This window comes from Myxocyprinus asiaticus, chromosome 16 (genome assembly GCF_019703515.2).
Source record: "Myxocyprinus asiaticus isolate MX2 ecotype Aquarium Trade chromosome 16, UBuf_Myxa_2, whole genome shotgun sequence".
NCBI lineage: Eukaryota > Metazoa > Chordata > Actinopteri > Cypriniformes > Catostomidae > Myxocyprinus > Myxocyprinus asiaticus.
In genome coordinates, this window is record NC_059359.1 from 32183113 (window position 1) to 32195055 (window position 11943).

At 37.5% G+C, this 11943-nt stretch overlaps 1 protein-coding gene across 1 annotated transcript; it reads left to right on the forward strand.

The window, feature by feature from the left end:
- The first annotated feature begins 341 nt into the window (after positions 1-341).
- On the forward strand, positions 342-11428 carry hacl1 (2-hydroxyacyl-CoA lyase 1). Its single transcript, XM_051721443.1, has 17 exons — positions 342-472; positions 2247-2351; positions 2455-2495; positions 2583-2663; positions 2758-2830; positions 2916-2993; positions 4210-4304; positions 4572-4684; positions 4858-4993; positions 5101-5206; positions 5614-5697; positions 5898-5999; positions 6156-6310; positions 7101-7259; positions 7475-7582; positions 7794-7980; positions 10159-11428. The coding sequence occupies exons 1-17, from the start codon at positions 422-424 to the stop codon at positions 10189-10191; spliced, it is 1707 nt and encodes a 568-aa protein (XP_051577403.1). The 5' UTR covers positions 342-421; the 3' UTR covers positions 10192-11428.
- The last annotated feature ends 515 nt before the right edge of the window (positions 11429-11943 follow it).

Consider the following 11943-nt stretch of genomic DNA (forward strand, 5'->3'; position numbering starts at 1 on the left):
AAAGGGAGATGTTTGAACATGTTTTATAATTGCTTTTATCAATAGACAAAGAATCAAGTCTGATCTTGCAGTTCGTAAAATGCTAATATAATTATTAGATAAAATAACGATAAGATATATATAATAACAACAATTATTATTATTCATTACAATAGCAATAAGAATATAAAAATATAAAGAAAATATGCTTTTATGAAGCTACACTAAGCTTTGCTTTATCAGTAACTAAGCACAGCGCATTATTATTATTATTATTATTATTATTATTATTATTATAATTATTAGTCAGATGTTTTTGTAGCCAGCAGATGGAGATATGCGCTTTCATTTTAACTACACATTCAGCGCAGAAGAAGAGAAGCAGAACAGACGAGCAGTTTCATGCGTCTATGGATGAAATGAATCTTGTTTGAAGGTGATAATGGATGAAGTGACTGGAGCTCAGCTGATTGCTGAGGCACTCAAATCTCAGGTCTGTTTGTTCATAGATTTTCCTGCGAGTTTATTGCAAAATTGATTTCTCAAAGTTTCTCATTTTCCTTCTGTATGTTTTGAAATAACCTAGACTTGTAAAGTGACTATCCAGGTTGAGGGTAGTAGTGTTATAAATTTTTTTCCCATCAAGATATAAAAGTCGCGGGTTAAAGAATCTTTCACCTGCTATTATTGAACTTGGACAGTGTGTCAAAGGTGCTGCGCATGCGCACTAGAACTGTAAACAGTTTAATCTGTAATCATTTATATTCTACAGTTGAAACAGAGTAAATATGTTTACAACATATTATATATGTAATATGATCAAATGTGTGTCTTATTCATCAATTATTAAAATCTAAACAGTAGTATTATTATATTATGTGTATTTCTCAAAAGTGCATTTGAAAACATCAAAGGGACAGTTCACTCAGAAATGTAAATTCTGTCATCATGCAATCTCAGATGTGTATGAGTTTCTTTCTTCTGCAAACACAATTGAAGATTTTATAAGAATAGCTCAGCTCTGTATATCCATTAGGGATAGGCACGAGTATTCGAGTACTTCGGTACTCGGATGTGCAGCAATGATCGATCATGAAAACGATGATCAATGGTGATCATGCATGATGTGATGTCTGACTTAATTCGAAATTCAGTGACAATTACCTGACAACTAAACACAAACGTGTCAAAGAGGGAGCTTATTTTTAATTTTGAGATTGATTACATTGTGGTTTTTAGGGGTACATTGATTGTCAGAGACGTCTCATAGCAACCAAACTGATATACTGCGCTGCAATGCTATCGTTGTGATAATCAAGAGAGTGTAATTAACCGTGTTTTGCTAAACACATTTTATTATCATTTAATGCAAGAACTTTGACTCATTAATGGATATTATTTAATAAAATTGAATGTTTGTCATGGACAGTAAACCTCCCTACCCTGGGTGCGGACATGTTTGCGTGATGTAACACACACTTCCATCTCCACGAAATGGGAGTTGAAGATTTCCGCACGAGTTTCCAAGTTAGAAGTCCGACATAATGTGCCATTCCGTTGCACTTTCCCCATTTAAAATGTGGAAATTCCAACTCTCTGTGTTGAATGGAACGCTTCATGAATCATCACAGCAACAACAATACAGAGCATCATGGCTTTCCACACAGGAGCGAACATTTGGGGAGAAACACACACACCAGGCTTGTGGCAGTGGACTCAACGCGCTGAAGCAGCGCATATACAGCTGGCGAGTGTTTCAAACAGCTAGACTGTAAATGGAACAGAATGCAGCATCTTCAAAACTGAACTTCAACTTCACATGCATATTAAAACGCGATGGTTGTGGCATCTCCTGTTAAGCCAACCGTGATTTGAAAATAGACGGTTCAGACAGTCACTAAAAAAACTGGTGCGTGCTTACTAAGATAACTACGGTAACCTGAAGGAAGAGCAGACAGACGCGCATTATGCACATTCTTTTATTGAGTTGGGCAGCTAATCTTCACATAATAACATAATATGATGCAGTATATTTTTATTATGCAACCCCCCCCCCCACCAGAATCTACACCCTTGGGATAAATAAAAAAAATTTCATTTTGGGTGAACTATCCCTTTAAATCCTATGATACAGTTTCTTGCACTTTATATAAATAAATTATATTAATTTTTAAACAAATTATTTGCACTGAATGTTGAGATCATAATTTTCATCAGCAAGTCTAGTATGTCTTTGACATATATTTAACTCTGGTCTCCATCTGCAGAATGTGGAGTACATGTTTGGCATTGTTGGTGTGCCAATCATCGAGGTGGCCATGGCTGCCCAAGCTGTGGGCATCAAGTACGTGGGCATGCGCAATGAGCAAGCAGTAAGACAGCCTCACTTTTCACTTTTCTTTCAAATATATCCCTGTCTCGTTACAATGAGAACCATTTGGGGCTGTTTTACATATGTTACCTCTTTACCGACAGGCCTGCTATGCTGCATCTGCTATCGGCTATTTGACAGGACGGTATGCATATGTCTCCTTTCATTTCATTGCTCAGTTTTACTAGTTTAAAGTCATGATCTAGTGCTGAAGTTGTGTTTCCCCCTCTAGCCCTGCCGTGTGCCTGGTGGTATCTGGACCAGGGCTGATTCATGCACTTGGAGGAATGGCTAATGCTAACATGAACTGCTGGTAACTTCCACATAGCTGAATTCAGTTAGATTAATGAGAATGCACCTTAAAAGGGCCTTTTTTTATATTTGTCTTCTATTTTTTGAAATAATAGGCCTGTCATAGTCATTGGCGGCTCTTCTGATAGAAACCAGGAAACCACTGGAGCATTTCAAGAGTTCCCCCAGGTTCAGTACTTTATTTTTATTCTTCTAGTGTTTCTCTTAGTCTTTATGCCTGATACATGAAATCTCTTGTTTTTCTCCCCATCAGGTTGAGGCCTGTCGTCTGTATAGCAAGTTTTCAGCTCGACCAAGCAGTCTTGAGATGATACCAACTGTAGTTGAAAAAGTAAATATAATTATAAATTGTGGATTCAAATTTGTATGGAATCAAATTAAATAGATCAAAATTGTAGATTTGTGGCCTTTAGTCCATGTCTGTTAGCTCTGAGACCATCTGAATGCTAGTGTACTCCTGGAATAAACTTTATGCAGATTCAGTATATGCATTTAACGTCTTTCTCTTCTGGGAAAATGGACCAAAATACTAATGACTCGTTTTGTTCGAAGAGGTATGTACACATTTTGTCTAATAAAACGCTCCCTTCTCCTTAAAGGAATAGTTCACCAAAAATTAAAATTCTCTCATCACGTACTCACCCTCACGCCATTCCAGATGTGTATGACTTTCTTCTGCTGAACACAAATGAAGATTTTTAAAGGAATTTTTCAGCTCTGTTGGTCCACTCAATGTAAGTATATGGTGACCAAAACTTTGAAGGTACAAAAACGATAAAAGCAGCATCAAAGTAATCCAGTGGCTAAATCCATGTTTTCAGAAGTGGTATGATAGGTGTGGGTGAGAAACAGATCAATATTTAAGCAATTTTTTTTACTATAAATCTACACTTTCACTTTAGCATTCTTGATTTTGGCGATTCGTATTCCTCGTCCAAATTGCCAGCTACTGGGCAGGGAGGAGAATTTATAGTAAAAAAGGAGTTAAATATTGATTTCTCATGGTTTCTCACCCACACCTATCATGTCGCTTCTTAAGACATTTATTTAACCACTGGAGTATTACAGATTACTTTTATTCTGATTTTATGTGCTTTTTGGAGCTTTAAAATTTTGTCCCCATTCAATTGCATTGTATGGACCTACAGAGTTGAAATATTCTTCTAAAAATCTTTGTTTGTGTTCAGCAGAAGAAAGAAAGTCATCCACATCTGGGATGGCATGAGGGTGAGATAATGATGAGAGAATTTTCATTTTTAGGTGAACTATCCCTTTAATTTCATTGACTAGCAAATGCAAGTGGAACATCGTGGTTTTGCCAGGCTTTGACATAAACTAAAGGCAAGCTCTTTGATATGTCCCGCTCCAACTTCCTGTTTCAATAGAAAATATGTCAGCACAAAACGAAAATTGCATATGTTGAAGCATTTCATGGGGTCTTTAATAAAAAAATGACTGCATCTTATCTAAGCTAAATATACAGTGCAAATGCAATTGTTATAGAGTTGTTTTGCAATTAATGGGAAACTGTTTGCATGTTTTTTCAGGCTATAAGGAGCTGTATTTACGGCCGTCCGGGAGCATGCTACATAGACATTGCTGGAGACATGGTGAATGCCAGAGTAGACCGGGCCAGTGTCAGGTGGGCCTTATGTGAACTTGAAAATTAATCATAGAAATGAAAAGCTTAACAGCCAGTGTTACACCATACATTATTTTATGCTGTGACCTCTTACTGATCTTTTTTTTTCTTTGGCATTTTGAATTTTCCAGTGCCATTTGCCTATAATTCCATTCAAACTCTTAAAAGGACTTGCAATGTGTTTAGATAATCTACAAATGTGCATACATTGCATTTAAATATTGATCTTTATGTTTCTCAGTCACATGTCTCTTTCTGTGTCTCTAGGTTTGTTTCATGTTGTCCTGATCCTCCGGTGAGTCAGGCTGACAGCAGGGAGATCACACAGGCTGTCCAGCTGCTCCGGGCTGCCCAGAGGCCTCTGCTCATCATTGGCAAAGGTAAAGGCTAATCACCTAACATGTATCCCAAAAACACAGTTAGCTAGATGGAACGTGTGTCTGAAATTATTTGAACTGGATCTTTGTTTTAAATGAATCAATCAAATCTAAGGGAATCTAGGATTTCTGGTGTGTATGATATGTCAGACTGATATAGCGTTGATCTGTTGCAGGTGCGGCATATGCCAGGACGGAGAGGGAGGTGAGGGAGCTAGTGGAGACGACTGGGCTCCCTTTCCTTCCCACACCCATGGGAAAAGGTGTTCTGCCAGATGACCACCCCAACTGTGTGGCTGCAGCAAGATCCAGGTGTGTGTGTTTCTAAATATTCTTTCCTTATTTTGATGATCAATCTCTAAAAATGCAATGCAACACATTTTTTTTTGGTGTGATACCCTTCTCTCTCTTTGTTGTAGAGCTCTGTTGCAGGCTGATGTTGTAGTGTTACTGGGTGCCAGACTCAACTGGATTCTGCATTTTGGTTTTCCACCTAGATTCAGTCCCCATGTGAAGATCATTCAGGTCAATTCATTACACCTTTGTCATTACACCTCAATCACAAATCCACTGTTCACACTGACAGAGATGTTTTTGCTGGAGGTTGCACTACTGTTGGTCGCTGGTAGGCATTCCTACAGTGAATTGCTCACTCAGAATGGTGATAATTTCTGACAGTTTTCCATGCATCGTTTTTTATGATATCCTTGTACAGTGTGTGTGCAGAGACAAATCATATAGAACAGTGAAAATGCTCACAGTAACTGTTTAACTTCTGCTCAGTTTTGCCTACACTAATCTCACAGGTGCTACAGTAGATCACGAGTCTTCACTACCATTGCATCACTCCTCATTTGCGGTTTACCTGGCTCTTATTGAACATGATTGACTTCAGATTGTTTGTATTTGTTGATATGTGAATGTTTGTTCAGGTGGATCTGTGTGCTGAGGAGTTAAGTAATAATGTGAGAGCCGCATCTGCTCTACTAGGGGACATACGAGCTGTGGTCAGCCAGGTAAACTACACTGAATACAGCACCACCTCACACATTGTGTTCTAATACTATTTTACCATTTACCACTCTATCTTTGAGCATTCGAATTCAACTGACTTTTGCTGCTGTACCTTCAATTCTTTATGTAAATGTCGGTTAACCTCTTTGAATGTGAAATGAGTAACAAGTCTTTATTTCTTTTTTTCTACACTGTTATGAAGTTGTTGGAGACTTTCAGATCAGAGCCTTGGAGATTTCCACCTAATGCTGAATGGTGGGTGACCTTGAGGGAGAAAATGACTGCCAATGCTCAGATTTCAAAGGTATGTGTGTGTGCTGGTAACATATTTGAAGTACTGAAACCCCAATCAAAAGAAATCACAATCTAACAATACATTCATGAATTAATTTTTCAATAAGAATGTTAACTGTGTGTTTAAAGTTTATGGGATTGATTGGCCCATCATTATTTTCTGCAGACTCTTGCTCTCCAGTCCACTCTACCTATGAACTACTACATAGCATTCCACCACATCTCTGAACTCCTGCCCAAAGACTGCATCATAGTGAGTGAGGGAGCGAATACAATGGACATCGGCCGCACCATGCTACTCAACTACCTCCCACGACACAGGTGAGACACTCTGCCCTACAATTCATAGTTGATGTCTTTGAGCCTAGATGTTTGATTATTAAACAAGTTCAGGTGTTCAAGTTTAGGTAGGTCTTTTTTTATGGAGACTTATGCACAGTTCTACCAACACTACCAGTCAAATGTTTGGACACACCTACTCATTCTTTATTATTACTATTTTTAAAATATATGGAGGTAAATAACACATATGGGAAGTTATGCAACAAATGGGAAAGTATGGGAATTATGTAATGACCAAAATAAAAACTACAAAACTATAAACTAAATCTTATAATTTAGCTTCTTCTTCTTGCTTGCTTGCTTGTCTGGAAGTGTGTGTGTAATGTTGGGTGATATAGCCTAGTGGTTAATGATCTGGCCTGGTAACTGAAAGGATGAAGGTTTGAACTTCACAAGTGGTGATGCATGAACTCACCATTGTGCCCTTGAGGAAGGCATTTAATCTCGGTTGCTCTGAGATGACTGTCCCTGTAATATCTGTACTGTAGATGTACTAAATGACAAATTAGTTGATTGGCAAGTTAGTAGTGGTGGGTAAAAATATAAATTTTCCGATGCATTGTGATCTTCATTTGAACAATCTCAGTATATATTCCTAAATCCAAAGATCGATATTTTACTCTATGCGCAACCCTGTACTACAATGAGAGAAAGTAGTAGTGGAGTGAAGTATTCAGCATATTGAATAGGGAAATCAGTATCAATACCCAGCCCTACAAGTTAGTTAATTAGTGCAGTGCAGTACTATAATCTGAATTTTTTTGTACAGGTTAGATGCAGGTACTTTTGGCACTATGGGAGTGGGCCCAGGCTTTGCCATTGCTGCAGCTGTTTTGGAGCAGGCACAGAAGAGTGCTCAGAGGGTGGTGTGTGTAGAGGGAGACAGTGCCTTTGGTTTCTCCGGCATGGAGGTGGAGACCATGTGCAGGTATATCACATGTTGCACTTTCACTCACATAGCAGGTTATTCTGAATTAGCATTCCATAATCTTCCATTTACAAAAGAATGTTAGCTCCATCTATAGGACATTTAAGCAGTGCAAGACTCTAACTACTATGTATAATCATGATATAATAGTATTGTGCTATATATTACAATAACCATTCTGCTACGTTGTTTGACATTTGCTGAATTTTAAATAGGTACAAACTGCCAATCATCATTATAGTGATCAACAACAATGGCATCTACAGTGGAGTGGATCCAGAGACATGGAGACGGATGGAGAAAATGGGAGACATGACCACCATGTGAGTCTATAAGCAAGCTATTCATAGGCTAGCTTGCCAAACAGTATAAACACAGTGTTTCTGTGGCCCTTTAAAAAAATTGCTTGTTTGTTTGAGCCTCACGGCTTGAATTTCTGGGTCAACCAATGGTGTGATTTTTTTTAACTTGAAAACCTTTAACGGGATGAACCAAACACCAAACATAATAGTGTTTCGCTTGTGTGTGTCTTAGAGCTCCTCCAGTAACTCTGTTACCAGAGGCGCGATATGAGCAGGTGATGAGCGCGTTTGGTGGTTGTGGGTATCTGGTTCGAACAGTAGAAGAACTCCGCAGTGCACTACAGGAGAGTCTGAAAAACACACAGACACCCAGCCTCCTCAATGTACTTATAGACCCGGCCTCAGACCGCAAACAACAGGTACTGCACAAACAACACACTCTATCAATCTGAATATAAACAGTTTCTATAAGACACTCTACAGTTGTACAGTATAAATTCTAAAGTTAAAATGTGAAGTCATTTAAAAAAAAAAAAAACTTTCTCCTATCCCAGCTTAATATGCAGAGGCTATAAGTAAACCATTAGTATGTTGAATTTCCTTAAAAGTGTAAACATTGTGACTTTCTGGTGCTATCAAAGCATTGCTCTGTTAGTTTGAGCATCCCGACCGATTATAGCAATATTGGCTATAAAGACGGAGTGAGATTGTGGTGGGGACTGCCTGTTTAACTAACCAATGAGGAGGGAAAGAGAATACAGTTCTTGAAACCTCTTTGAAAATAATCAGTATTGTTGTAAATTCATTACAGAAGTTACTTCACTTTTAAATACTGTAAGTAAATACACAGGGAAAGCATATTATTAACTGCTTGCCAGTGTCCCCACTTCCTGAATTTGGAAACTGAAAATATGATCTGGTGTAGTGGTAAAAGCTCAGGCTGATATCCAAAAGGTTGTAGATTGAACCAGAAATTGTAGCGACCCTTGAACCATCACCACTGTGTGCTTGAGTAAGATACTTAACCTCTTCAACTCTGCGGACCTGCTGGCGAGTCCAAAAGGGGGCGCTATTTTGCCAAAAAGGTCTCTGAATACATAAGTCAGGCATATATGGTATTGTTTAAAAGCTCAGAATCTGAACTTTTCATAGATAATAATTACTTCTACATTTTTGTTACATTAATAAAATAAGGCCTGAAAACATCAGCATCGCAAATCAGCACCACCCAATGTTATATCTTAGATGTCCAGAACAAAATATGCAGTCCAGCAGTAAAAGCATACTAAACAAATCATTGGGGATATATGTGTTATCGACTGTTGATGATCAAATTTGAAATATAATCGCAAAGGGAGGATCTGAGCTTTCTAATGACACCTAGATTGAGCTTCTAGTCCACTCAGAGGCTGAGATATTCAGTGAAACAATGGGGGTGGTACATGAACTGAAAATTACACTGAATGTCTATGGACGAGCACATCTGTGAGGGCTAAAATGCATTAGAGCGCCACCTACATTTCAGATCGTCATTTTGTGCTGTCATCTAGTGGCATAAAATAAGAGTTTTTGGAGGGAGATGGCGTGAACAGAACAAGAATTACATGCTTACAAATTTAGGACACCATCATAAGATTGTAAACATATACAGTATTATTTATGAATAATGTGAGTCTTTTTATTATTATTATTATTTGGAAAGGTTTCTGAAAAAAATGAGACCAATTTTTGGCAGTTAGTCCACAGTATGTGTGAATGATGAGCTTTTAAACGTTAGTGTGAAAAATTGCAGGCGGCTACCCAAAAATGCCCCAGAGTTGAAGATGTTTAATCCAGGTTGCTCCATAGGGAATGTAACTTTAATAGTGTACTGTAAATGACTTGGAATAAGGTGTTTGATAAATGACATCTCACTTGAACGATCGAAATCTAGTGATTTTTCACTCACCATCATGAGTTAAAAAAAAAAAAACATTGTTGTTGTGTCCCGAACTAAGTTCATAAAATCAGGAGGCCCCGTGTAACCGTAAATGTCAACACTAACACACCCCCACTTTTTTATTTTCAATCCTTTCCCACTCCTCCTCTCTCTCACATACAAATGTACACATTAAACATACCTGGCCTTTCTATTTTTGAAAGTTATGAGACCCCATAATTGAAAGTTGACCTTCTCTGTTATGCTACATGTATCCTGGCAACCACACACAGACATATTGAAGGATTGGGTGTCATAGTGACCCTGGAACACTGAAGGTCACTGTGTATCCCAGACTAACACTCAAAAGGGTTTCCCCCAATGATGAATGGAAAACTTAAAAGAATTACAAAAGCATTTAAAAGTAAACTGTATAGGATTTACTTCCTTAAAGGGATAGTTCACCCAATAAAGAAAAATTCTGTCTTCATTTTCTCTAATGTTAGGCAGTATATTAGTCTAAGTCACCGCTTTCATTGCAGGAAGTAAGTCGTTGGAACAATATGAGGGTGAATAAATGATGAAAGAATATTCATTTTTGGGTGAACTATCCCTTTAATATTCATATTCAGACCTATTCCTCTTCAAGTGAGTCTTTATTTTTGTGTTTATCTCTCAGGAGTTTCCCTGGCTGACACGTTCAAATCTTTAAAAGCTGAGAGAAGCATCGGATGGGATCAGATCATGTCTCAGTGGTTGACCTAGGGCTGTATCATGCACTACATTTGGTTAACTTACTGTAGGTGGCAGCATTTCCTTTAAAAATACAGAAAAACAGTATCAATTTGAACAATTTATACTTTTATTTTCATATGGTTGCAGTTGAGATTTGGTTATCCACAAATTAATTTCCAAATGAGTTAACCAGGTTAAAAGGGGACTAATGCATTTTTATTCTGTTTCCTATCCACCTTTAACAAAAACAACAAAACATGGATGTGACCTGATCTCAGTCTGTACAAAATAAATTTGCAGAGATGTCAGGTCTTTCTGTAAATACCTGAAAGAGAAAACACTAACAATAGAAAATAACAAATAAAGGGACATTACAGGGTTTAGATGATGAATGTGTAATTATTTTAATATACACACATTTTTACCCATAACAAATGCTCAATCCAATTTATTTGTAACGCTTTTCAGAGTACTTGTTGTTCTAAAGCAGCTTTACAAAGCATAATGCCTTACAAACCTCCAGTAAGTCAAAAGCCGACAGTGGCAATGAAAAAAATCCCTAAGACATAGTTGAGACAAAGACATAGAAGAAACCCATAAATGTGTTCATACATATTTGTTAATTTAAAAAGATGTTATCCAGCCACATAGTTTAAGTGATCTTACCTGATCTTAGGTCAGTTTTATGTGCTTGGCTTGAGAGGGGTTTTGTTTAGTCTCTGATTAATTTAAATGTTCCTGGCCTCCTCTTCTGCTCTCTCATAATGTATCATTACAGTGCTGCTTTATCACAGAGAGAGAGAGAGAACTTTTCCCTTCTTAGCCTTGGCAAGCACACCCTCTTCAAGATGAAAACTGCAGGTTTGGAAATGTTCTGAACCATTTTAGGACATAGAATTTCGGTCGAACATTTTTTTTTTCAGCTAAATGTGAAAATGTGTAGAACGGTATGAATGATGGTGTTTATATGTTCAAAAGCAGCCACATTATTAAAGCCTTATAATTTTGTTCAGTGCTTTTGTATAAACTTGATTACATTAATTGATGTGTTATTGTATAAAAAAAAAAAACTTATGGTGATTTAAAAACATATTTCTGTTATAACTACTTGATAAAAAAAAACAATGTTTTAATGTAATTTGATGTTCTTGATGCTATGAATGACTTCCAGGCAAAAGTGGTGGAAAATTAAAAAGTGATTTGTGTCTGCCTTACATTTTTTTAGTCTCCATGCCTGTCTAGCTTCTTTGTTCTGCACTCCACTGATTGAAGACATTTACAGGCTGCATCTTTCTGTTGTAAAGCATTAGGCTTTTAAATTACCCTCTTCATAATTGCGCCATCATTAATTCTGAGGGAAAGTAAAGGCGCCAATAAATTGTGAGCAGCATTGGTCAATACGAAAAGGACACCAAGAGAGAGGGAGAGATAGATAAATGGAGATGAGGAAAGGAAAGAGGGGGCAGGGGTCTGGAAAACATCTGTGATATTCCACTACAACGCATGCAAGCTAATTCTGTCATTTTATGCTTGTGTGTACATTACATCCTTGTGACCGCCCATCTCAGATTCAAGTACTTCAGATTCTTTGACATTACAGAGGGTTACACACCAAGACACAGATTACACAAAGAAGTTGTGGCTATTATTTGTATAAATGTTCACGCACTGAGCACTTTATTAGGAACACTATGGTCTTAATAAAGTGTACAATGTGGTCTTCTGCTAC

Excerpts from the sequence above, each read along its gene's own strand:
- hacl1 (XM_051721443.1), top strand. The coding sequence starts at position 422 with ATGGATGAAGTGACTGGAGCTCAGCTGATTGCTGAGGCACTCAAATCT. Across the intron at positions 2,831-2,915 it reads CATTTCAAGAGTTCCCCCAG|GTTGAGGCCTGTCGTCTGTA; the intron begins GTTCAGTACTTT and ends TCTCCCCATCAG. Across the intron at positions 4,685-4,857 it reads TCTGCTCATCATTGGCAAAG|GTGCGGCATATGCCAGGACG; the intron begins GTAAAGGCTAAT and ends GATCTGTTGCAG.